General features: G+C 40.9%; 1 protein-coding gene across 2 annotated transcripts; it reads right to left on the bottom strand.

The window, feature by feature from the left end:
• Positions 1–1,413: 1,413 nt before the first annotated feature.
• Positions 1,414–27,137, bottom strand: eng (endoglin). 2 transcript variants are annotated; one of them, XM_037265298.1, is made up of 13 exons: positions 26,994–27,137; positions 26,120–26,257; positions 16,273–16,415; positions 12,282–12,395; positions 8,726–8,903; positions 7,045–7,249; positions 6,865–6,967; positions 6,588–6,780; positions 6,262–6,410; positions 5,405–5,638; positions 5,130–5,196; positions 3,043–3,153; positions 1,414–2,194 (listed from the first exon to the last, which is right to left on the bottom strand). In XM_037265298.1, exons 2-13 carry the CDS (start codon positions 26,229–26,231, stop codon positions 2,031–2,033), a joined length of 1,773 nt encoding a protein of 590 aa, XP_037121193.1. In that variant the 5' UTR covers positions 26,232–26,257; positions 26,994–27,137; the 3' UTR covers positions 1,414–2,030. The 2 variants fall into 2 exon arrangements, with proteins under 2 accessions (XP_037121193.1, XP_037121194.1); XM_037265299.1 differs by having other exon boundaries at positions 26,120–26,271; positions 26,994–27,095.
• Between the last annotated feature and the right edge of the window lie 524 nt (positions 27,138–27,661).

Below are 27,661 nucleotides of genomic sequence, written 5' to 3' on the forward strand. Positions count from 1 at the left end.
GAGGGGGACAAAATTGATAGACATTACATATAAAAGTCTAAAATATGGTGATGATACATTGATCCTGTAATTCTCCTATGATACATATTAATACAGGATGTAATGATTCATCAGCAGCACAATTTGGTTTTGTATAAATGATTTAAATGAAGGCAGAAACTCAAACAGTTTGATTTTTAAACATTAAAAATGAAGAGACAAAAGTGTGTCATCGCTCCTCCATATATTGCACAAATACTCAAGTGGTGATTTGTACTGGCCCTTCTGTCATCCACATACATACAAAAATAGAGAAAGCACAAAAAAGTGGGGCAGAGAGAAAGGAGAAATTCACCAAATCAACACGGTCCAATGAAAAGTTGGTGACTTTTTTTTGGGGGGGGGGAACAAATGACTGTAGAGAAAGAGAAGTCTATACTTTCTTCTCCCGAAAAACAAACACTTGGACTTTTGTTCGTTTTTGTTGGGGGGAAAAAAAAATATGACTCGTTTAGAAAAGTGGCAAAAAAAACAGATATTACTTTAGTTTTGATGTAAAACAAGTGACCTTTCTAAAAAAATAATGACTTGTGTATGAAAATCAGCAAATTAATCGCTTTTCATTGGACAGATGATTAATTGAACATTAGACACAAAATGCAGTGCTGCTATAGAAAGCACTGATCAAGAATATTGATTATGGAGAGTGGATTGTTGAAAGAAACCAGCTGGAAATTATTGCTTACATCTACTTGATGAAAATAAGGCATTAAAATCACATTATGGCTGTAACAGTAAGAGTCGACGATAACTTTTTTTTCCTACATTGCCAGCAATTATACATTTCTGCAATACAGGAATTTTGAGGAAAACAAAAAAAAAAAAGTCTAAAATACATCGTCAACAATCCGATTTGCAGTCCAGCAGCTGATTTGGAGGCAACGTCAATGTTCTGTCCTTGTTGAGACAGTGTTGTGCTTACTGACAAATGCTACATTTCCTAACGTTGTCAAACAGATTGCTACCTTCAAAGCATTCAGAGTCCTTCCGTTGATGGTTCTTGATTGGTTTTCGGGCAAGAAAAGCTAATATCAGGGCTGACATAGTGGTGGCGACAGGAAATTAAGGAGACTGTAACCCCGTCGTAAGAGAATATTTTTGGCAAGCCTAACCATTTCCCTTCATCTTCCACTCTTGTATTAACAAGAGCTTTTGTCATTTTTTGTAACATCAAATGTATCAAACGGCGACACAAAATATGGCCATAGATGTGTCTTTCGATGTTTTGCTAACTGTTTGGAGACAGGTAGTAGGATGCTTATTTTACATCTCTCTCTTTTCACTTCATGTTAGCATCATATTTGTCAAAAATGGGAACTGGAACTAAGGAGGCAAAAAGTACAGTACAGTTTTTCAAATCTGTCTTTGCATTACCTAACTTGTCCGCCTAATACAAGAGCGATTAGCCATAAAATTTATTGAAAAGGACAACAGGAACTCTGGGGACTGATTCCACTTTCGGAGAGAGTTTCAGATGTTTTGCTCAATTATTGAAGACCGCTTGATAGATTTTTGTTGGTTCTTATGTTAACCGTTTTTAAGCAGTAGGCTTGCCTTTATCCACGTCTGTCGTTTGCTTCATCTCCCGCCGCCCTGACTTTGATTGTGCAACCGTCACAATCGGCGGAGGAATGCAGTGAATTTCCTGCTGGCTCCCAGGGGGGGACAGGGTTTGTTTTTCCTGTTGCTGGGAGCCAATTTGTTTTTCTTTTCCTCTTGCCCTCTTTAACTTCCTGTCTGGAAGCCACACTTTAAAGGGCGACCACAGAGGTGAGCGTCACACGCCATCCATTAGACATTGCCGCCAGCCGACAGTACAAACAACGCAATCGTATCAATTCCAGGCTTGTATGTCAAAGATGGCGAGTTTCAATTTTAAAAAAAATAATAATAATAAAAGGGGCAGGGGGTGGTTGGGCCTCTTTATGAAATAAAAAAAATTAAACCCATAACTGACTCGAAAAGGGGTCGGCAATTCCCTCGCCCTAATCTCACGCCATGCTGCTGGTGGGGGTGCTCTGGGTGCTTCCGATGCTCGCGTTTGCGCTGCTGTTCTCCGAAGCGGAAGGGTTCGACGATACGGGCTGCTGCTTGGCTCCTGAGCAGGGACAACCGGACGACAAGGAGGAGGCCATGTCCAGTCCGGTCGGGTAGCCTGAATCAAGCAGGATGACACGCAATTACCTCTGCCAAGCTCCAAAAACAAGTGAGCCGGTGGTAAATGCTTGTTTGTTCATGGAAAGCCTCGGAAAGACAAACTCAATTCGATTTAACCTATCCTCCAGTATTCACCGAAAAAATTCCTCTCTGTTTTTTGTGCACTCCGGCCAAAGCTCTATCTAATATATGGAATAGGATTGCCTGTGGTGTCTTGGTGCCAAGGAACAATTTTGAAGTGAGAGGAGGAGCTTTATTTACTCCAGCCATCATATACAATTGAAAAGTAGTGCTCTTTCACCATCCAGTAGCATCCTTAGGCAATCATAAATCTTTTGGGGTTGGTGTCAACATGTTTTTTTTTTTTCATTCACTGCAGTGCTAGGTAACAATTCCCCATTAATAGACTGCGAAAACTTTTTCTTGAGGAAGGGTGTACAAATATGTATAAAGGTTTGGGTTAAACATAAAATGATGTTTTTTGGATGCAGCTTCCTTTAAAAAAAAAATGTAAAAAATTTTTTAAAAATCAATTATGCCGTCTTTTAAGTGAAAAAATAATTTTCAGGAAATAAGCCTCGTGAGTTTAACTCAAAAGGTTTTCGCCCCAAGTTTTTATAAAACAAACAAATTTGAGTTTTGTCTTTAAAAAAAACAAAAAATATCACCTACTATTTTATGGTGTAAACAAAGATTTTCTAGATTGAAGAATAAAACTCAACCATGAAAAAAAGTAAGTTTGATTGCCTCCTCCATTGCATATGAGCAAACAAATGAACACTCCTTCTACAAACTATTTCTGAAAGAACCTTGTTGTATTGTTAAGCTTATGAAAGATTGGCCTACCTGTTTTAATTTTGATAAACCACAGCGCTCCAATTAGTAACACTCCTATTAGGAAGCCGCCGAAAGCGATGCCCAGGATGGCGGGGAGGCCAAAATCAAAGCAGGGAGTGTCTGAAACATACACAAGAAAAAGAAAAAAAAAAAAAAACATGACGCAACCTTCAACATTGACGACAGCACTGAACTTTTTCTACACGTCTTCAGCTCTATTGGTACACACAGTAGTCAACTATGTTCACAGTCAGAGTGAACACCCTGGAGGCAAATTGTGGCAAGCATGATGTCAGGCTGTCGAAGAGCATTTCATTCCTGCTGCTTCAACGCAGCAGAATGGACTCACAACTGAAGAATATATTTTTTTTATAAACAATGCCAACATTACTGAGTCGTTTTCGTGAGCATCGTCAAAGAAACTACACATCTGTTGACCGCAGTAGTGACTTCTTGTGAACACCTGGTCTTATTGCACAAAGAGAAACGAGTCACGAGAAATGAAATCGTACCAAATTGGACCACAGTGACATCAGTCGTCTGTAAATCGGTTGCCGTGTCAGTTGGTGCGCTTTAATGGCAAAGCTGAACAAACAGCGGCAGGAAGCAGGAGCAGGTGGAAAAGGATGACGTGACAGTGGGCCAGCACTGTGACGCTAACCCTCCAATTGCTTTTTGTTTTGTTTTGTTTGTGGCTGCCTAATTTTTTACGGAAAAAACGACAAATACAGTTTGACATTCCAAAGGTTTTTTTTTTTTTTTTTTTTTTTTTTTTTTTTTTTTTAATAATAGCTCTAACTTTTAATCCATTTTCAAAAAAAATATTGTTTTTCTTAGTTTGAAGGGAAAAATAACTGCTGCTTTGTTTTCCTTGAAAAACTACAAGCATCCCTTTTGAAGTACGGGTCCCCGGGAGGAACATTATAGTTGTAAATCGTGGTGTTGGCTGTGACTTTTTTTTTTTTTTTTTTTTAAACAGAATTGCACTAAATTCTTGCGAAACCACTGTGGTACTGTGCATTAACCAAAGGAAAGACAAAAAAAGTGGAAAGAGGCCAAAATAACAGCAGGGTTCCCGACTTTTAATCAGCCTCCACTTCCTCGCGTGATTCCACCGCTGGAATCATCGAAGTGTTTCTGCACGCTTGAGTAATGGCTGTCCAATAGGCCGACAATAGCTGGAGGCCCAGCGCCCGTGTTTGGACAGCGGCGCAGTCAAAAACCCCCGTGGAAAACACAAAGGGCTCCGGGCCGCGTCCCCCGAGAGTCGTTACTTGTGATTGTGGCCACAAGGTCAGGCTGCAGTCCTTCCTAGAGGACGAGCCCCCCCCTCCGCCTTCTCTCGGCTCCGCACCCACTTGGAAGGCGGCATCCTGAGTTCACTGCTATGACGACCGCCTATGCAGTTACTGGTGCACTCAAAGAAACAATAGCTAAACTACAGCCAGCAGTGAGGACACACAGCGAGGAGACCACTGGCCATTTGGAACTCCTTCAGTTCTGTGTCATCTTTGCAAAGAAAAAGTAAATTACACTGCATTGGTGGAATTTCTGCAATTGACGCACTTTGTAAGAAGAATAGTCAATAAATGTACTTTCACTGAAGCGTAAACAGAGAAAAAAATTGATATTTTTTCACGTTTTAAAAGCACACAAAATGGGGAGAATATGAACGTGATATCACATCAAATTTAAGAATTTAAAATATACGAATAAATTTGAAAAATAATTTTTAGTTTTTTTAGAAAAGAAATCTCAAAAGAAAATGTTTTAAATGTCCAAAAGCGACTAACTGAAAAAATATTCATACATTTAAAAATAATCATTAAAAGTATACATCAAGTAGATAGAATTTAAAATATACGAATAAATTTGAAAAATAATTTTTTGTTTTTTTAGAAAAGAAATCTCAAAAGAAAATGTTTTAAATGTCCAAAAGCGACTAACTGAAAAAATATTCATAAATTTAAAAATAATCATTAAAAGTATACATCAAGTAGATAAAAATAAGATGATACTAATAACAATCAATCAAATCTAAATAGTATAACGGAAGCAACGAGTAGAACAAATGTTGGAGATTAAGCTGAACTCACTGAGTGTTTGTTGACAAGGCTGGGTGACCTCCAAGTTTCTTTTCACTCGTCCTCCATCGCCACATTTCTGGTGAGCAGCAAAAGACAAACAGTTGACCAAGTGGCCCCGCGTTTGAGCATTAATGAGTCCTAATCCTGCCCTGGTATCTTCCATGCTCGTCATTTATTTAATAGACTGTGTGACGTGATTCATTTCTCACTTGAGATTTAATGAGCTGTCACGTCCTTTCCCTCGCTTGCGGTTTTAAAAAGTAGAGCATGTTTTGAGTTGTTACCTCGCTGTAGCAAAGTTTGACAGAACATTCCAGGTCCCAAGTGGTGGAGCTGAGCTCCTGCAGGTTATCCAAGGAGAAGCTCAGTCGTGTGCTGTTGGGGCATAAATTCGAGGAGCAGAACTCTGGTATGAAGCGGAGCTCCTGAACTACCGGGCAGGAGGAGCCCTTGGAGCGCACATAGCAGCTCATCACTTTGATAGTCAGAACAATGTCACCCAGAGTGTGGCCCGAAATCTGAAAAAATATGCAGAAAACAAAAGATCCTGATTAACCCAAACGGGGAACTCTTACATAATTCTTCCCCTAAATTAATCAGATTTAGTCACAGATGTTTCTAAGTGCCAAGAAAATAATTGGTTAATTGAAATCAATTACTTTTGTTACGGTCTTCTTTCATTCATTTTTTTTCTCTGTTTATTTAGTTTGTTAGCTGGTCGGTTGAGTAATTTACTTTTTTTTTTTTGTTGGTTTGCTCATTCATTCAATTCTTCATTTAATTAGGGAAACTCATTCATTTATTGTTATTTTTTTTATAGCTCATTTAGTAAGTTAACTTGGTAATGTGTTTGTTCCTTCTATTAATTTGGTGATTTGCTTTATTGTTTCATTAGTTCAGTTAGGTTGTTATTTTGATCATTCATTTCAGTAATTAAGTGTTTAATCAGACGTGTGTTCATTCATTTGTTAGTGAGCTAGTAAGTTAGTTTATTAGGAAGATTACACAATACTGTTACATTTTGGTGAAGATCAATCAGACCACGACCTCGGCAGAGGTCCGCACTCATCTGGTGCCATTGGAGCTCTTATTGCAACCTACAACTTCATTCAGACTCTCTGGGACGTGTTGTTATTCCTACCTCGGCATAGATTTTCTTGTCGCACTGCACCTTGGTATTGGGGTCCAGGGGTGAGCGGTAATCAGGCGCCATGTAGAACTGCATCAACAGAGGCATCTGATGAGGCTCCGCCGTGGTTGACGGCACGGCTTCTGTTATTGTTTCGGTCACTGAAGCACAGAGACAGTGTGTATATTTCGTGTATAGTGAGAAATGTTGCCAATTTTCCCTTTGTTTGACCAAATAATACAAGAAATTTGTCCCACAGTTTCTGACAAATACACGAGATGATATGAATTGAGGTGAGTCCATTCAGCGTAGAGTGGAGGCCACTATATTTTGCTTACCTGCTGGGCTGTCTCGACCGAGCACCAGCAACAACTGGGAGCCCTCGGGTCTCATTTCGGTGTAGCTGGTAAAGGCGTCGGCCTTAAAATAATCCAGAGCCTTCTTCTGCACGTCCTCGGCGTGATCGCTGCTGAGCTCAAACAGGGGCTGAATTCGGTGGGCCATGGCAGGCAGCACAATCTCATTGTTGGACTGGAGAGGTGGGGAGGCAGGCCCAGTGAATTAGTCATGACACTGGGACGGATAGAGTAAATAATGTAAGGCGGCCAGACCTACGCAGAACTTGGTGTGCTGTGCGTTGAGGAAAGTCCACGTGGTGCCCCGAGGACCCCTCAGGAACACGCTGGACTTCTTTGTGTCCACACGAACTGACACGTTGCTGAAACGCCAAAAAGGAAAGATGGAATTTGAATTTTGCACTTCAGGGGGCACGGAACAATATATTTCGCCGCCTACCGAACATTGGCATCCTCTGGGATATTGATGATATGAAGCTCCCCGTCGTTGGCAGTGGGGCCGCGTAGCTGCTGTTTCTCTGGCTCCGGCGGCGGGGAGCAGGACTTGAATGAAGACGTCAAGGGCGCGGCTTCAATTTTCATGAAGTGCTTCTCTGATGGATCTTCGCTGTGCAGCACGCATTCTCGAGAACCGGCTTTTGTTCCTGCACAAGTAACGTTGTTTTGAAACTCATGTGCACTTATTGACAAGAAACTACTGATTGACAGCCAGAATTGTTAAGCATGTTTACCGTATTTTCCGGACTATAAGGGACTTATACTCAGGAGCGACTTATGTGTGAAATTATTAACACATTATATCATTTCACGTTATTTTCACACTAAACCGCATGAAGTCGCTCTAGGCCTGTGGAATAATTGGATCTGCAACTGACTACGAGTCTGACGTAAGCCACGTAGAAGAGGAAGCGCTGCATCTTCTACTCCAAATTCATGAAATAGGCCAAGACAAAAATCCCCATGCCCTTCACTTAATATATTGATGCACAAACTTTTGAGACAATCACTGCAAAAAACAATTTTGGTAACTTTTTTTGCAAGTAGTTTTGAAATCACCTTTGCAAACAAAAATGGACGTCATCCACATACTAAACAGCTTTCTACAAAACTTGAGTTTCAAGGAGGTTAGAGTGCCAGCTACTACAAAGGTTCCAATAATCACTTACATCTCCTTTAACATTCACTCAGACTATCTAGGAACGGAGGTACTGAGAATTTTAATGCCCACAGCTGCTTATTATGCATTTTCCTGTTGCTACCATGCATGGCGTGAATTCAGAATCTCTCTCGCACACTCTCTGGGGGAACTCAAATTTTCTATTCTACACAGTATTCAGATGCACAAGAGTTCAACAAGACCAACAACACGCCCACATAGGTCATGGAACGTTGGAACTCGTCACTTCTACTTAAATTTTCCAAATCCTTAAGGAATATTAATCAATAACACTGTATAGCCAACAAAAAGGTGAGTTAGTATTTCACTGGACTACTTGAAACCTTTCTTATGACATGTTCATCTTCAACAAAGCCACATTCCATCCCTAGAGAACAACAAAATAACAAAACCTGGACAATATGACTGTCATTTTGTGCAGGGTAAAAGATAAAAACATAACCCCATAAAAGTTGCTCAAGTTATAATAAGACTACTGTTAGCGCAGAGATAGAAATAAGATATATCCGAATAAATCTTCATTAAAAAGTCCCATTATTTGAGAACATTTTCCCCAAGAGATGTTTTCCCACAGAATAATCTTTTTGTTGCTCGGAATATCTGCAGTATTAACGACTGCATTAATCACTCAATTGAAGGCTCATATTTATTGGCGTGTTTAAATCCTTGCGGAGTCTCATGTAAAACGAGACCAGCTGATAAATACCAATGTAATGGAGGGGGGGGGGGAATGGAAGAGGATGAAAAAACGGAACCACCGGCATGCTCCGCATCCAGCTTGAGCCGTGTCAGGGCTCTTCTGTAGCTCAGTGCGCCTTAAGGAGGATTTGTTGGGGAAATGATTGTGTTCACACCAGCGAGGGTAACTCGGTTCGCTCCGCTTTGTATTCACCTTGCCGTGATAGGAAAACAACACACGTACGACCAGGAAAGGCGTCCTCACCTTCTGTGCGCCTTGAAAGCAGCACTTTAAGATTTTCCACGGTGGTGAAAGAAGTCACGCCACCGAACTTGCGAGTGGCCCACCTCACCAGCTCCTCGTCCTCACTGGGAAAGTCGACGGCATGGACGTTGCTGTGTTTCTCATTGGCGTGAAAGGTTAGCGTCGAGGTGTTAATTTTCTGTAAAGTGGAGACAATATTTAACTGATGAATGATTATCATCTATTATTACTAAATGGAAAAACTTTTGATTTGAACGTTTCGATTCGTAAAACAATAGCAAGAATGCTGAGGTCATAGTTGAAAGCCAAAGAACAGCCAGCGTAGCGTCACCATTGTTTCTATTTCTATTTGCCTCCAGCATTCCCAGACTTTTTTTCCATATCAAACATGTTTGTCGGCCCCTTCTCTCTCTCTCTCTCTCTCGTTCTCTCATTCACTTATTCCTCGCCTCCGCCCAGCTCTACTTTGTGTCTATTCTCTCGTTCGAAAAGAAATGTTTATTATGGTTAAGCGTCCACGGGCCCGGTTGCACAACCCCCTTTGGAGCCAAGGTCTTTCCTTTGCTTCCTGACTGGGGCCAGGAAATGGGACCTTTTTTAGCTTTGTGCGTCACCACGGTCGGCTGGAATCTGGCTCCATACAAGGTATAAATATATACATCCATGCTGGAGACGAGACACTGCCGTTTCCGTGTCTGACCCAATGGGGAAATAATGGACTTTATTTCGACACGAAAGTGGCTGTGTATGCATCGACATGTATGCAAAAAGACTGATGCTACAAAAAATAAATACTGAGTGTTGACCATTTATATTCCTTTGGATTTAAAGATCTATTCATTTAATTTTTAACAATATTGCAACAAACTCCTTTTTAAGCGCAACCCAGACTAAAAATAAAACAGTGGAGGATATCTTATAAAAAGCCCCCAAAGCATAACCCATAAATGCTCACAACATTATCTTCAACCTTCATTCTGGTAAATTATGCATGATTATGCATTCAAATTCTGAATTTACTTTCATTTAGCATGAACCCTTTTTGTGGGAGAAAAATTTGACCTATTTTCCCCTGTCATAATAATTGCTTTAATCACATAAAATTACGACCTTAGTACATGACTTTTTCCCCATAACGTGACATTTTAATCCGTAATTTACATAAACAGTTTCAGTCTCAAATCTAGTCGCAATGTAGTACAATTCAAAAGATGTTTTTTGCAAAAATCTGACTTGTTGGAGTTATGATTTTTACAGAACCTCTTTTTTAACACAAATTAAAGAATTTCTCTGTAATATTAAAAGTTGACCCTTGACAAATGACTTTTTTGGTCATTAGAATTTGTGTCGTAACCACTACTGCTAAATTCTTGTAATAGAATAAACTTCTTTCTCGTACTTTTAACAATTTCTCCCAAATATGGCTCGTCTTTATCTTGAAGACGCAAAGTGACTTTTCTGTGTTATTGGATTAGGGACAGACGGAGCACAAATGATAACCAGGTCAGCTTTTGATCCTGAAAGAAGTAAAAGTGCTGACTCTCGCAAATAACTTATCTTTTGGGGGCTTTTGTGTCAGTCGAAGTCACCAAGGTCGCACGTACACACGCACGCAGTCGCTTACTCGAGTGTGTCACACCGAAAAAGAAAGAATGGTGAAAGGCGAGGCAGCCTGCAGGGAGTCATTGATTCTAATGTGACCATTTCACTGATGCGGAAACCAAAAATAGTACGTTTGACAGGAAATCTACCAAAAATACAAATGGGGAACTCCACTTACACTGGAATTTGAAAGAAGGTAATGTTTTTTTAATCGCGACACCACAGCGGATTTCAGCCTTAGATTTGATTCAGTGTGATGTACCATGTTTAAGGTTTGAGTTGCGTTCAAGGATCTCAAGGGGAGTTTGTGGGAATCCGAGATGAGATCTAAAAGATGGTTCTCATTAGTCTTTTTGGAACAAAGGGAGGATTAGAAAAGTCCAACTACAAAGGGATTAAAGTTTAATTTAAATTTAAGATTGATAAAAAAAATATTATCCATGGAAGAAACATCTTAGCCCCACCCAAAAAATAACAACTGTAATCTTAGTGATTTTTTTCCATAAAAAAATGTATTCAACACTATTCAGGATTTTATCCCCCTTAAAATACTTTATTCTCCTATTTTAGGAGGTGGGGCACATTCATTAATTTGTCATATTCCTGTCATTAGTTATTTAATACAACTGCATTCGCAAAAAAGTAACTTTTTCCTTGCAGTATCGTTTTCTTTGATTTGTCTTATCTTTTTTCCCCACGACGAGTATTCTTGGATAATTCAGATTTGTTCTTTATACTTGAGTTTCGCCCAAAAATGTCAGTCACAGTGGGCTGTTTATTGAATGGTGCACTGCAAAACTAATTCTTATTTGTGAAAAAATAATAAACACCATTCTGCACACTCAGCAGGGTCAAATGTGTGCATTTGCCACTTGCTGTGACCCAAGCGCCGAGTCAATGTCCCGGCGTTAGCTGCGAGGGTGACCCTGAGCCAATCTGTCACAATCGTGACACATGTCCTCTGATGCAGAGCAGCTGCTGTTTTCTCTGACACTGCACTTCAACTCTATTATCCCCCAGTGATGCAGCTCACCCCTCGGTAACAAAACAAGAATTTGAACAAAACGTCCTGTGCTCCCACGGTAACGTTGTCCAGACCCTCAGTCAGCCATGATAACAGTAATGCTATCACACAACTGTCAGCGTATCTGACAGACGTCACATTTCTTTCCAGCATACGAAATTGTTTCCAATGACGGGCTGCTTGTGTAATGTAAAATAAATAAATGAATAAGTTGATATGTTGAATTTCAAGTGTTGTGGTAATATTTTCTAGATTACAGCGAACCAAAAAGAAAACTTTTTACTTTACTCTTGTAATATATTAGTTAAAGATGGGTAAGTACTGAGAACAGGTATGGGATGGCTGCCGATACCAGCTAAGGTAATAATCATCTGACATTGTGTAAGTCCTCTTCTGCAATACTGTGGCGGTTTGACACCTCGGCAAATCATCCGGGTCAGAAAATCTCACTGTGTTAATGGACATTTACAAATCAAAAGTACAAGAGGTACAGGAACTTAGTGAGAGTTTGATTCTTGGACAGATACATTTTATTATCGTTCATCTTCGGACTATAAATCTGAACAAACCTTCCCAGGGTAGACTGTAAGTGGTGCCTATTTAAAACAATCTTGACTGCTAATGTTGATGCAATGACAAGAGCTTCAAATCTTAATCCTGCTTCCAGGCTATGTGGTTGATAGGGGGCGACACCAGTAGCAGGATATGAGGCCACAAAAAGCACATTTGTCAATCAAGAAAACTCTTAGCGGTGCAGACAAAGTTCAAGCTCACAAAAGAAAAGTGCAACGTGTGCAATAGCGGAGGAAGGTACAACGGCGCTGCATGACAGCACAGGGACTCGGAGCTGCTTGGCAAGCCAACAAATTTTAGATAAAAGTTTTTATCTGAAGTTGTAGCGCGACTAAGCGAAACGTAAAGGCTACTCACATAAATGTTGACGCCAGCATTGATCGAGTAGAGACCGTAGGCAATGTCCCGCGACGTGATGATGAGGTTCATGGGTTTGGCGTCTGTCATCTTCAGAGAGAACATCTTGGCATCCTGATAGATAATTAAAGCAATGCGGTTAACATTATTGAAAAGGGGGGAGGAAAAAAAAAAAAAGGCCATTGTGCATGTTGTTGCATCTCCATGAATAATTAAGTCGCGCAGGATGGGTTAAGCAATGCGTCACTTTTATACGCAAATGTTCGACTGCTTAAGCATAAGAATGAGACAATAACTAGTAATGCTTATATGAGAGCTTCATAATACAGTGCTATCGGTCCTACTGCGGGGGAGGTTTGGCAGTAGATGAAAAGACGGCCTGTGATTAGGGAAAGACGTTCCAGCGAAGCGGCGTAAATATTTCTCCCGCGCTGTCAAAGCGTCCCGGTGAGAGTTTTGGAGGAGCCGAGTAATGAGGCTCGCCGAGTGTACGCCGTGTTGCACAAAAAAAAGGACAACTAGGCGGGATGGCACAGCATCTTCTCAAGGATCAATAGGATGAATAGAATGAGAAAAATTGAAAATAGTGATGTGATGTTCAAGGACACTCTGACATATTTTCATTAAATGCAAGCGACAGGTTTCCTCATACAGACGCCTTTCTTTGCTCATTCAGGAAAAACCTGCAATGACTTTAGTTCATAAAGAGAGAAGACAGACTAATAGAAGCGTGCTAAAATGAGTGAACTCCGTTTCTGACCAAATCAATAACATTTACGTGTGTGCCTGTCGCTAACCACTTATGATAAACATCCCGTTACATAACAGAAATAAATATGTCTAATAAAATAATGTGTACTATCACACATAATCCATGCTATCTATATAGCCCCTTTCCTCAGTTATGCATAATAATAAACCTATAGAATTTCACCACAGGTTTAAAAAAACATTCCAACACAAACTCTGCCTGTGCAATTTAATATATCACATGATTAATGGAGTAGCTCCTCTCACTACTGATAAAATGTGAGGTCATGCTGGAAAAGTGTGTGTACTGTATTAGCATATGACTTATGAAATTGCTTCTCTTGTCAGTTATTCATAATCTTCACTTTGGCATGCGAAAGGTAAAAATAATCCATTGAGTGAACAAAGATCATGACATCCTCGGTCACATGCACACATGTACGATGATGCCGATTATGGTAAAACGTTCGTTACAGATCTTGCCTAACCGAAAACGAAAGTTTTAGTATTGATAAGCTGATGCACAATTTGTCTTTACATAAAATGATGTGGCGGGCCGTGTCTGGGCCCCCGGGCCTTGAATTTAACACCTATGATGTAAGAGGCCTTACCAACGATGCTCATTCACTGCATAAGTTATCCAAATTGTAATTAAGCCATTTTCCTCCTCTCCTCCCACATCCAGACAGCATCGACTCAATTAACAAAACTCCAAACTGGCTTAGAGGAGTGAGGCGTTTCGTTTGAAGTGTTAAAAATAACTTCCAGCTGCAGTCGAATCTAACTTACACTTCTCAGCCTATTGCGTAATCAGCCGAGGGTGTGACAGCTATGCAATGTCAACGCGTCTCCGGAACAAGCGGCGTGCCAGTCACTTGCTCAGTGCAGATGCTAACGAGGTAAAATGTGCTTGCTATTTTTAACAACTCTGTGCTGTGCAGAAAATGTCACACACAAATGAGAGCCGGTGAGCAATTTATTGTAGTTTAGGGGTGCGTAGTTTTGCAACATTGACACGATGACCAAAACAGATGTTTAGTCTTTTTTTTTTCCTCCCGTAGTCTGAACCTGGACGCCCACAATATTGTTGAGTAGTCCACAGGAACACTAATTATCATTAAAAGATGCTGCTGTCTCTCCGTAACATAAAATCAGATTTAATACTGTGCAATGTTCAGATTGAGAAATTGTTAAGGCGTCTCTTAGTGCTGCTGCTCTTTAGCAACAAAAGTTCACAGAGTTTAAAAGTGTTTGATGTTTGTGTGCGAACAATGCTTCTTTCTCCAGACTGTAAAAACTGAGACGTCTATTTGAGGGCCGAGTTACTCGCACACAATATGTATCGTTTGAAAGTAGTAACTTACAGTGTGAGAAGATTTATAGTTTTGAATCAGCCCAAATGAGCGTTTGTGCGTCACCGCTCCAAGAAACTGTAAAAGTTATTGGAAATAAACGCAAGTCCGTAATGTCCCTCCAGTGAAGATTTAAGGATCACTGAAACTCATTAAGGTGGATTTTTTTTGGTGGGGTTGGAGTGTAAGATTATTTTTCTGGGCTGCATCCAACAGGGAGACGATGTGCAGGTCTAAACGCTAAATTAATTTCCTTTCCACCACATTTTGAGAAGGAGCCAAGAGAATAGTAATGAGCCAGGTCGGGCCAAAGAAAATTTGCAGAACCTGTGCTGAACAAATTAAGCCCAATGAGACCTCCTAAACTAATTGTCTAGCAAGTTAAACACATTCGCTTCGCATATAAAACAAAACCAAAAAAAAAAACGTTTAAATTATGTAGGTTTTTTTTTTTTTTTTTTTTTTTTTTTTTTTAAACAAGAAAGAATACATTTCGCACAATGGCTACCAGATATTGAATTATTCAGCTCCTTGGTCAAACAACAAATTCTAAGACGTCCATCACTTTTATCGGTAATGTTGCACCTCGACAAAATCCATTTTGGTTTGTGCTATTTCATAAGACAACTTTCACTCGGCTGCCTTGCTGCAACCTCCCAGATTGAATCTTTCTACAAGTTGACTGAGTGACTGCAACCAGACGCCTACGTTATCGTAATGATAAACACATGAGAAGGACGGTCGAAAACAGAGAATCTTATAAGACAGCAAACAGAAGACGAGTGAGCACCAGCTGATAAGGTCGTGACAAATGCGGACCGTGTCGGTGAAATATGGAGTGTGGAACAGCGATAAGAAGGTGTTAAAGACTCCAGAGTCCCTTTTCCTGCCAAGTGAATCCCAGTTCCTTCAAAGACAAAGGACATTATTTGATTGTGGAGTGCAATCTGGGGATACCGTATCAATACACCTGAATAGGATATCAACAACGTCACTGTGGAACTTTTATCCCACCACATGACGTCATACTTTGCAGCGAGCATCTCTACGGTGATTCTGTATGTTTTGAATCCTCGGATATTAATATACACAATTATCACATCAAAAATACAAACAGAAATTCCTATTTGTATGGAAATTAATGTTGGCAAAAACAACTTGCGATGGTATCAGGAGAAATAAAGCAAATTCCAGAAGGGGGGAAAAGAAAACAAAGCAAAACCCGACCTTTGATTTTTCTATAAACGAGGCGGGGAAAAATAGTCTCTAAGTAAATAATAATTTTGTGAAATCTAAATCTCTGATTCTATTATGATATATCGCACAACACTATACCAACATGACCTTACTAACTTTATGTTAGCATATTAAAACATGATTAGATTAAAACGGCATCAAAATACAGTTTTGCTGACATATTTGTTGGCAGTTTCCATTAGAGCAGGAATACGGATATGAAAAATGTATTCCAATGCTGATCCAACCCCTCCCATTCATTTATAAGGAGAAACCGGCCTTGACATCCTGTATTGTCCTGTCAGCTGCAGATAATCATCAGGCAGTGATGTCGGCCACGTGCCAGAGCGTGGTGCGATGGATATAAATATCAAATAAGCAATGTATGACATCTTGACACTTGGCAGTGATGATGGGTATGATTGCACAACTTTCTGCTGAATATTTATATGTATGAGCGACTGCGGTAGTTTACTTAACTGAGGTTGAGGGAGGAGTCTGAAATCGTGTCTTCCTACAAATGCTAAGAGCGACACTTGCATCAAAGCAACAATCAACATTTGTGCCTGGGATTGATTTACATGTCACGATTACACAAAATCTACATAAACAATTCCAAGTAAAGTCCGTAATGCCGGTTACGTAGTTCTTACCGTGGCAGCAAAATTGAGCTTGAGGATGTGGACCTCGGCCTTGTCCTGTCCCACGAAGCTGGTCCAGCAGCCCAGTTGCAACTGCCTCACATATATCCAGGAATTGTCGCTTACCTCCACAGGATCACACGTCTGCCGTGAGGCTGGAAGACACCGCAAAGGGAAATTTGTTGAGCCATGTTGAAAATTGTCACGAGCAACACGAGGCAATTGCTTGGCCTTTGCAGTCGTGTGCTCTCCCAAGGGCACATTCTCGTTTTACTGATAAATTGAGCCCAGGTATGTGTATCAGACTCGTGGTCCAAAAGGGTTTGAACTCATTGTAGTAACTGCGAGTATCACTCTATGTGCGACTCCTACGCCGCTGTTTAAAAACGAATCGTCTGGGACGCGTTTATCAAACGTGTCAGGATAAGCAGCAGCAGTCATCCATCAATCCACTGGTATGAGGCACTGTTTAACCCCGGGGGGGGGACCCGTGCCTCTGGAGGAGGAATCAATCTAGAGCGACCTGTCTGGTCACGGATGAGGCATGGGAGGGTTAAATGAATGCTGTGACCTGGCCAACATGTGTCCATGCTCTTATGTTACACAGCGCTGTCAACATACTTTACACTGACCAGAGGGAAAGCAGTGAAAGGGTCACATGACTTTCTCAAGCCAATCTGGATCAGTAATTCTTTCCTGACCCATGTCCCATGAAAAGGGTCGAAGTTAACTAGCGTACTACTATGGGGAATGGCAATCCATCAAGTTCATTCTGGTTCTGGGACTTTCACTCTCTAATTGTTCTGAATGACTACCGTATTTTCCGCACTATAAAGGCGCACCTAAAAACCTCAAATTTTCTCAAAAGCCGACAGTGCGCCTTATAATCAGGTGCGCCTTATATGTAGACCAATATTGAGCCACTACAGCAGACGTGTCCAAAGTCCAGCCCACGGGCCAAATGTATACTTCTTATATATGAACAAAGTTTTAAAATGGGCCATTCATTGAAGGTGCGCATTATAATCCGGTGCGCCTTATAGTGGGGAAAATACGGTACTTCAATAACGGTGAGTTTCTGCTGTCATGAGATTCTTCTACTGCAAAGTAGTCGAGCGAACAATTAGCACATCAATAGTTGACGACGCATCGTAGTTGCTTCAAAGACAACCAACAATTCACTTTATTCCAACATTCAACTTCACCCCTTTTTTTCCCAGACTGAACCATCATCACTTTCTATTTTATGGAGACGACAATGACCTTCCAATGGGTGCGTAGTCTTACAACTTTGCCTTGCCGTAAATTACTGTAGCACAGTCCAGGTCTTTGTGCTTTGATTCGAACTGAAAGAGGCATGAAGGGCAGTTGTGTCATTCATGGAACAACTTCTTCACGCCTTCCTGCTCTGTACTGCAGCTTGACTTTGTCCATCCCCATCAAGCCGGAGGTCAAGGCCGGCTTCCTGTTATTCTGCCTTTCTGCGCTCATGTCTCTAGCTCAATAGCCACCACGGCCATAAAGGCATTTTTCTCTTGTTCTGCTGTGACGGAATCAACTTTCCATGACAGTCACCCCAGGAGATCTCGCTCATAAATCGTGTTGATTGCGGATTGCAATTGGGAGTGTGTGTGTGGGCATGTGTCACATTTTTACAACGCACCATAGGATATGAACAACATTCATTTTGCCCTTGTGACCCAGGAAATGCCAATGGCCTCGCTAAGCGGTTTGCTGGTAAATGAGGTATGGAGGACTATTTCATTCCGTGTCCTCTTTATCCACTTCTATCACCCGCCTCCATTTCCCATTTCATGAGAGAGGGAAATGTTTACGGCAGCTTGCTGATTTCCAGTTTGATGTTTGGGTTTTGAGTCGGTGGTTAGCAGATGTGGGAAGAACAGACGGTAAATTAACCGAATTCCACCAATTCATGTCTCGGCGTATCAGCGACACGGACAAGTGAGCGAACGCTTTGAGGGGTGATTGCGGTATTTTAAAACCAGGTCCACAAAACAGCTGTTAAGTAAGCCCGTGGGATATCTGTCATTGACACGGCTATCGCGATGAAAGGATGCCAAGATCCAGTGATCAACCTCAAGTCAAACTTCTTTCACACACAAAGACGCCATGTGTGGTTAACCTTTCACTAATACAATGGCTCAGCTCTCTGACTTCTCAAGAAATTACTGTTTTCTTTGGTACTCCTCTTGGAATAAATGTTTTCGGGGCAATATCCAGAGATTAAAAATTGTGTTTGTGGTGCACATGACCTGATGACCTGGTTTGTGGCTTTGATATACACAAGACCTCCAGCAAATAACATTGACTCCACAATTCAACTGTTCTTGGAATATCACTCAAGCAGATATCCAAAAAAAAAACCTTTGTGTTCATGTCTCGCTTTCCTCAGGCTCAGGTTAGTTGTGACAAGCTTTGTTGCTTTTACGTGAACAGCACATAATACCTTCGGATAACCATATTCTCTTCACTCTCCCCTCCAAATAATAGCTACAGTATCTTGGAATAGAGTGCTTCACTGAAGGAGTTTGATTGTCTGTTGTCTAAAAAGATCCCTGCAGAGTCTTCATTTTATAAGATGCAATCAACGGCAGACATTGCAATCATTGTAAAGTATAGCTTTTTTTTTTTTTTTTTTAGTTAGGGCCAGCACAAGCACCAATCACTGCTTATATTTCCCAATAACTATATATATATAAAATTTCTACATCACCTCGCTCGAGCTCCCCCTCATTTTCTACACTTCCTGCAACAACTCACCTCCCACCAGATTTCACAGTGTAACTTCTCCTTGAGCGAGGCTCTCCATTTGACAGATTTACTCGGGTAAGGATCCCTGCAGAGACAGACTTGCATCTGACAGGATAAAACATCACTGCGTGTCGGCGGCAAAAAAAACAACCGCTGTTCACCAGAATGCAGACAAATGCCCCCATTGCAGCGGTTGCCGGTGTTTTTCACACCGTGTCGGACTTAGGTGGCCCCACGGCGGCTTTAAAATACAGGGTTTGGTTCATTTGCCGCAAGGTCTAATTGGTTTATCATTATTCATCATCGACGCTCTTTCAGATTATTTGTCAGCTCGTCTGAGCCATTTGCATGCTTCGATGGAAAGTAAAAGCGAACAACTGAAGCGTAAAAGTGCTGTAATCAGATTTTAAATGGACTTAATTTGGACAGCACTGAACATCATAACCCTTGTAAAGACAAGGGGTGTGATAACATCACAATTGCATCGTCTCGCATCGATACCTCATCATCGGAACTTAATATAATCAGCGTATATATCTTAACATTTATATTCTATTGCAAAACTCAGCATCAAACCAAACTAGCAGCAGACTTTCGGATGTATTTCTTCAAATATTAAAAATAAAGTTTTTAACTCTATGGTACAATGCACCTGGTTTTATTGCAGGTGGTGCTCCAGTCTTTTTTTTTTTATCACTTTACCACATAATTACGGTATTGCACTCCAGTTTGGATAATGGCACACTAATATTTGAATAGCAACGGTATACCACTGGTTGCTTTAATAATGTAAAGAGGAGCAAGCCAACATTATCATCTCCCCGTACTAGACTGCCCATGGGAGTCCATTTCCCTCAGAGTGTATTCCTCTCATTTGTTTCCAGGATTAAATGAAAACACTCTTATTACTCCTTAAATGAAAGCTCACCGTCCGTGTAGGGCCATATAATTATGCAGAGTGCACTTGAGTTGCACTACGGGCGACCGGTGACGGTATTTGGGCGTTCCTGGATACTTTGAGGTGATTTATCTTCTTCGGGGATCAATGCAGCCCAACACAGAGCAGGCTGGCTGGCTGGCATCCTGTAGTTCTACTTATTCCCTTTTGTTCCACAAAAGCGGCTAAATCCCGGACAGCAAGTGTCTGGACTTGTTTGCACTGACTTAGCATACGAGCACCACACAACGTGACTAAAATGTGTGTAACAGTAAGATGGACACGGTTCTGCAATAATTTAAGAAAAATAGTTATGAAGCAGCATCGTGGAAGCCAGTAAAGTATTCATTGCAGGGTGTATGTGTGCACTGTATTATTCGAAGGGCCCACAATCCTCCCTTCAGAGTAACATCGCTCCACGCTCTGTTAAACATCATAGCGATAAGGAGATTTTTATCTGTCGAGGTTCAACCTGAATAAAAGCAACTGAAGGGAGTTTTTATTTTTGTGGGAGAGGAGTGAATGTGATGAGCCCCATGTTAGAAATATAGGCGGAGTGCTTCATTAAATTGCAGTTACAGATGAAATTCTATTGAAAAAAAAGCAATTCACCAATATTTAGCCATTAATCTTGGAAGTTTCTATTGAAGTTTGCTGCGGAACCATATTATGGAATCATTTGTTTTTCCAGTCCAGTTTTCATCTAATATTTAAGTACCGTAAATTTCGGACTATAAGACTTTTTCCGCAAGTTTTGAACCCGGAATCACGAGTTTTAGCTGGTGCGCCTTATAGTCCGGTGCGGCTTATAGTCCGGAAATGACTGATTATGTCATTATTTTAAATTTCATATTAAGTCAGTAATATGCACTTTAAATAATTTAAATTGATGTTTTGTCCTAGGCCAGCACAATTAGACGAATTACACAATATTAGACGATTAATTGTGCCTCTTACTGCAAAATTGGGTTTGCATCTGGGGAATCGCAACGAGGAAGGAGAGGGCCCAAAGTTCCTTGCGTACTGACTTGTTAGCTATGGCGGGAAAAGGCGCGCGTCGAAGCAACAACACACTACACGCACATATGCGCACGCACACACAGACACAGACACACACACCTATTGTCTCGCCGTTTCCGCAGCTGCAGATTGAGGCCTGACCATCCACAGGAAGGTAAACAAGCTCTTATCAGTACTCTGCAGGGGCATGCACTGTCCCTTGGCCTCTCACCCCTGTGCTTGCTGTACATCATCACACAAGCTTCCCGAGCATCTCACTTCCTCAACCACCTGAAATACTATCCATAAAACACAAACACTCACGCACGGTGATTAGTGGTGTCAAAGTTTTGACAGCTTACAAAGGCCGTGAGCCAAACGGCTACTCCAGCCAGGCCGCGCTTGGAAAGGAAGCCAGGACGTAATCGCCGAGCCTGGAGACAGCCTGTCTTCACACTAACGCTGTTTACTCCTGAGGGAGCCATTCGTCCGTCGCCTCATCGTTGTCGGAAGCCGGCGGAACGGCGAGTACAGCAGTGGCGTATGGAAGGTCGATGGCTCACTTCCTCTGTGCTCGCTTTATGCCCATAATGAGACGTTCCCTATTCACGAAAGGCATATTTGCTTCTATGCTGTCTTTTGTCGGATCATCAACAATAATATCGCTTTCACCTACACGCTCTTATATACTGTTTTACCGCTAATTGAAGCTTGGGGTTCAACTCAACTACAAAAGCTATTCATTTTTAACACGGAGTCATACCCAATAATTTTGTCAGTATTTAACAGTTCTTGTCCGGTAACACTGATACCACGATCAGTATCTCTGTCCAGTATCGGTACTCATATACACAGTGATGTCATGTCACCAGCCTGATATATATCAGCAGCCTGCGTGTCCAGATGCTTTAAGGACACACATGACAATTTTAGGTGAATGCAATTTATATTCTGAACAAGCTATACACACCTTGGGCCGCTGCCCCACGAGTTGAAAAATCGCTGAACAGAAAACACAAAGTTTTCCAAATCCCGTTGATTGCTCTGCATGCACACTAGTATGTTGGTAACCTTAATAAAATATATTTCTATAAAAATAACAACAGGTATCTGGGGTGTTTTTAGAAAGAGGTGCTGAATTGAGAAATGCCATTTAATTGAATCAGGCCATGTAGTACTCTAACCCTTGCATCAGAAAAGATTGATTGCGTAACATAATCATACATCTGCATGTTAGATGTGCACAAAGACTAAATTAAAAAGTTCCGTGCTAATTAAGGGCAACAGAAAGCAGAGACAAATGACAGCGTCTGTTCCTAATCACTGGAGATTGATGTTGCTCGGCAACAACCTATGCATCATCCGCAACAAGCAAAGATTAGTTTCTTCTTGTTTATTGGTGGTTTTTTTTCTTTTTTGACAGATTCTCTCCAACGGATATGGATGACTTCCAATTTTGAAGGCAGGAACGCAACGAAAGCTCTGATATTTGAATCAAGACACAAGCCAAATGGAAACAACAAGGGGAAATGCACAGTGCTTACGAGACCAGAGAGGTTATCGCTCTCAGATAGCTCGTTTAATACTCCTGACAACACATTACGAGCTAATTAAAATGTTGCAGCAGTTAGGAGTTTGACTTCCAGTGATGAGGAAAAGTTGGAAATGTTAACGACAGCAGGGTTTCGGTATCAGCAGAATCTTAAACGGAGGCAGATTTTAACTTCGGCGTAAACTCGAAGGTTATTCACTTGCTGTCTGGACAGACATTTGCTTTACAGGGAGTCTCCAATAATACCACCGATAATGTTGCTATGTTTGTTGCTATTCGTTTGAAAAATAGTCGATAGAGAAGTTAGTGAAGTTGCTACATATTGGAACCAAGTCTCTAAATAGGCCAAAAATAAAGATTCTGTGTTAGAACTAAAAGATGTCGATCATCCAAAATGTACTCAACATTTGAATGAGGCATGAAAGCGTCACAAGTGCATGTTAACCGTTGATGTATCCTTTGAGCATGTTGATGGAAGAAGGTCCAGACATTTTATTAAGACAACTTTTTTTTTTTTTTATATAAACAGCACAATATGTAAACATGGTTTGGTCCAATGCTAAAAAAATAATAATTGGACATCAATAAAACACCATTTCTTTCCAAATCACTCGGGATTTTCTTATTACGTCAACACACGCACACACACATTGTCACTCTCAGCCATGAAGATGCGATAGAGATCTCAGGTCTATAAATACAGATTAAGCGGTATGGCACCTGAATCAACAGGAAGACTACCCGCCCAGTGCTCGAATCAAGAGGTTTGCAAACACCTCGTTGGGAATGAGTTTGTTCCCAATGTCCCACGAGGACTGTTTTCCTAAGCTTCTCAACAAAAAGTCATAGAACTAGATTTAGCACAGAAGTGACTTATATTAGGGCGGTGACTTGGGAAAAACTTGAGCTTGTCTCGGACTGGACTTCCAAGAGTCTTGGTCCCGTCTTGGTCTCGTGAGTTCTAGCCTTGGGAAAGTCTCGGACATGGATAGTGTGACCTTGAGCATAACACTACTGTTATAGGCAGACGAGACCTCCAATTCTTTCATAAAAAGAGAACTTTTGTAGAGTTTCGGATGTAATATTTATTGGGCAAAGTCCACAACCTCAAAAGATTGGGGCGAAGCATATCAAAAAAATCACGATACGGTACATTAGCGTCGAGATCATATTTTGTGACTAATCTGCCGGGTTCAATTAAAGCGCTTATGCTCCCCCGCATAGCATTATCCTCATTAATTCACGTCCCGAGTGAATGATTGAGTGAAATTAAGATAAGACTCAGCCATAACGACAAATGAGCTTGCAGTCTGAGTACTTTAGGTCAGTGGCTGGTCAAGACGACCAATGACATTGCACCCTCACAGATCCATCCAAATGTCGGTACTTCCTGCGAGAGCCACTGGCCCTGCCCGTGGGCACAAACGGTCGCGAGATAACGGCGTACATAATGCCAGGTCTTATCAGTGCAGACAGCAGGCATGTTGACATGGGCACAAGTGGTCGCCATGCTGACGAGGCATTTATCTCAACGATGACTAATGAGCCGTTCAGAGCAAACTGCGGAATAAGAGCACTGGGCCAGACATCACAATATGGACGAATGTTAGTATTATTTTCAATAGTCCATGTCGTGATTGACAATTAAGAGATCTGAAGTTTGTTTTGTAGGCGGAAACGAAGCAGAGGAGCAACTAGTCAGGTATCACAAGTAATTCCCAACAATAAAAATGAAGCATTTGCAGCTACACTGCAGTTACAAAATAAGCCAAAAGTCAGTCTTCTCTTACTTTTTGATGCCCTTGTGGCACTATGCTGCTTCACAGAGGTCAGTCTTGGTACTACGACAGATGTCAAGTTCTGGGTAAGAGTCTACAATTGTTTGTGTACATTTGTAGACGAAACTGAAATTGGAATTTTAATCATTTTGTAGGACCACAAAAAAATAAAGCAATGTTTGATATGTTCTGTATTATTATGCATGTGATGACTTTTGTTAATTGTTCTTAATGTAATGGTGTCAACAATGGTTGCAGTTGTATATTTCTGGCCAGTCAAGACTTAAAAGTATACATGAGGGATAAAGGAGATTGGCACTGGAGCCTTCTTTGCAGTGCATGGGGAGTTGAAAGAGAGGAAAAGCAAGGCAGGCAGAAATGGATTGTTATTTGGGAGGGGCATAACACTGAAGGAGATTGAAATCGGTCTGGGCTAGCGACAAGTGGTCGCGTCTGTCTCCCTGCCACCCAGTCTGACGGCCGCCCGGGGCTGGCTCACGCCGCATTAAAACACAGGAAGTGGCCTGTTTTGACTCGCCACGCCACTTTTTCGCATGACATCGGCCTCCTTTCGCCTGAGAAAACCCTCTCACGTCATCATCGCTTTCCACTTTGGAATACTTAACAGCTTCATCTCTGTTAAATTATAATCAGCAAAAAGGGAATTCTCTAGTTCCCATCTGCTATCTCTGGTTGTACTGTATGATCTATTTCGCTTTTAAAACTGTTTTAACCACCCCTCCCCATTTCTCCAGGCACTGGGTAATCCTGCTTTTGTACTTTTCTCCCAGCTTGTGGAGAGAAGCTCCAGGGTGGGCACAACTCACAGTAGGAGGTCCACTAGCTCCAAAAGTAACGTACAGTAGCACTATTTCCTGTCTGACAAAATGCTTCCAAGTACGTCATAAATCATATTTCAGAATCAATACCTCAGTTAGGCGCACAGACAACTATGTAAATTTACACTTGAATGCATTGATCAGAGCTGCGCGTTATTAGAATAGAACATCGAGTAGCTTGTGTGGAATTGTTGAATCGCGTATTGAAGCGGTCGATACCAAATTTGCCGCTTTATTTGGCTGCAAACCCAATCTGACTTGTTATTATTGTAGCCTACGTAAAATTGGAAAAATAAAAGCACAAACTGTTTAAACAAAGTAGTGAGAATAGAAAGGAAAAATCTCACTTGACATGTTTATTTGTTTTAACTAAGAATAACAAAAAGTAAGATTATGGGAAATAAATTATAAATAACACCACTGGAAGATTTGTGTTTCATTAATCCGTTGATAATCGGAATTGAATGGAGAAAATTCCAATGATTTGAAATGATTTCACTTACGTTGTCTGAGGCACATGCAGGAAAAAACACAATGAATGATGCTGTCACTTAGAATTCGGGAACATCAATACTAGACAATAGAACATGAAAAGGAGGGGAAAAAAACTAGCAAAAAAAATAATATGTGGGGTGTTCAGGAACAAATGGTAATAGAACAACAACTTTTATAAAGAGTATGATGACAATATTTCCTAACGGAACCATCATGTCTTGCACGCAACTCCCATGTTCATTATTTACTATTAACTGGTGTCCATCAACATTCTTATTTCATATATCAGGCAATATATCATTAAAAGTCACTACAGCAGGTTCTTCTTTAGCCCCCAATGTCAGTTCATACCAAAAGCTGCAACCACGTTGATTGCAATGGGCTCATGGATAATATTGATTGGATTTTGCAGGTTTGTAGTTTTAATATCTTGCACATAGATAATATTTACAGTGTATTTTGATGAAGGTATGATCAAGTGGCTCACCTGAGACAACCACAGCAAGGCAGAGAAGAAAAGAGAGCAACTCCATATTGGACTTCAGTTGACCTTTCAAGGGATGCGGATGGAGAATTTCAGGAGCCTCCTGGAGGTGCATGCGTCTGTTAATAGAACTTTCAGGGCCTGGGAAAGATGAGGGTGAATGTGGATTTTGAAGGGCAAAGTAAAAGCAATGGGATTTATTTACCAACAAGAGCATCCCGCCTTCCCTAAACAAAATATTTTTATTATAAAGAGAGGACATAACACACTCGATGCACACAAAAAGAGAGAAAGCACAGGATTTTACAAAAATCACCTGACATCTTCACCCCGGCTTCCTTGATGCATAATCGGTTATCGTCTGGGCTCTGTACAGGGACTGTTTCAGGAAGCGCTTATACAGCAAAGCTTTTTGCTTTAAATAAAATCACAATGCGGGATCAGATAAGGAGCAGGAGGCTGACTCCTGTTATGTGAATCACATTGGGGGGGGTTGGCTGGGGTCTGTAATTTGTTCAATTTATGAACCGACAACCCAAAAAATAATGGCAAAAGTGGGATTCAGGGGATGAAGTGAAAGTTGCAAAATCCTTGATAGAAGTTGGAATGTTAGCGACAACCAGAAGGTTAATTTTTATTAAAACTTTGCGTTAATATCAGATCAATATAATTTGAAATAACTTTATAAATTTAGCAAAGGGTGCATGGAAATCCTCGGATTAAAACTCAAACAAGTAAAATGTTGCGAAAGTGGCGTTACAGTTGGTCTGTTTGCAGCAACGCGCTCCAATACGGCTAATGTTTACAAATATGAAAAACAGTGAAAATGGCCTATTCATAAAGTTAACAAACGTAAAACACTGGCGACAAAACATACCTTTTCAAAGCGGCACGCGGTGACTTCGAGAAGCTGGAGGGATTTTAGTCCACGCTTGGATGATGCGGCTTTCCTCAGCGGTGTGAGCGAGTCAGACTTGTCCAAAAGTTTGGCCACTCGTCTGGGCGGCGCACTTACACATTGCTACGCCCCCCACCGAGGCAGCCTAATGTAAACTCAAATGCTCCACTCAAGTACGGGAAAAAGTTAATATTACAAAAACATTTTCTTCAATCAAATCTTGGACTGTTACTTTTTTAATTTGACAGCTAAATACAGCTTTTAACTTCAAAAATACAATGACAATAAGGTATCAAATCCAGGTCCAGAAAGTAAAAACCCTACCAGTTTGGCTTAAGCCACAGGTGCTTCTAATCAACCAACAGGTAATCTTCTAGTGACTAGTCAATCAACAGGTAAACTCACGGGACATGTTTACCTGCAGGCTTGGATAATGAGAATCACCTTTGGCCGAAAATAAACTGTGTCAGGGTTTTTAATAATCTGGATTTCAAGTCAAGTCAAGTCATGTTTATTTATATAGCCCTAAATCACAAGCAGTATCAAAGGGCTTCACATATACAAAACAAATTGACAATTATTCTCAAAGCATCCCCTGATCTAAAGCTCCTGATCTTGATACCTCATATTAAATGTCAAGCTTTAAT

The sequence above is a fragment of the Syngnathus acus genome, chromosome 12 (genome assembly GCF_901709675.1).
Source record: "Syngnathus acus chromosome 12, fSynAcu1.2, whole genome shotgun sequence".
NCBI lineage: Eukaryota > Metazoa > Chordata > Actinopteri > Syngnathiformes > Syngnathidae > Syngnathus > Syngnathus acus.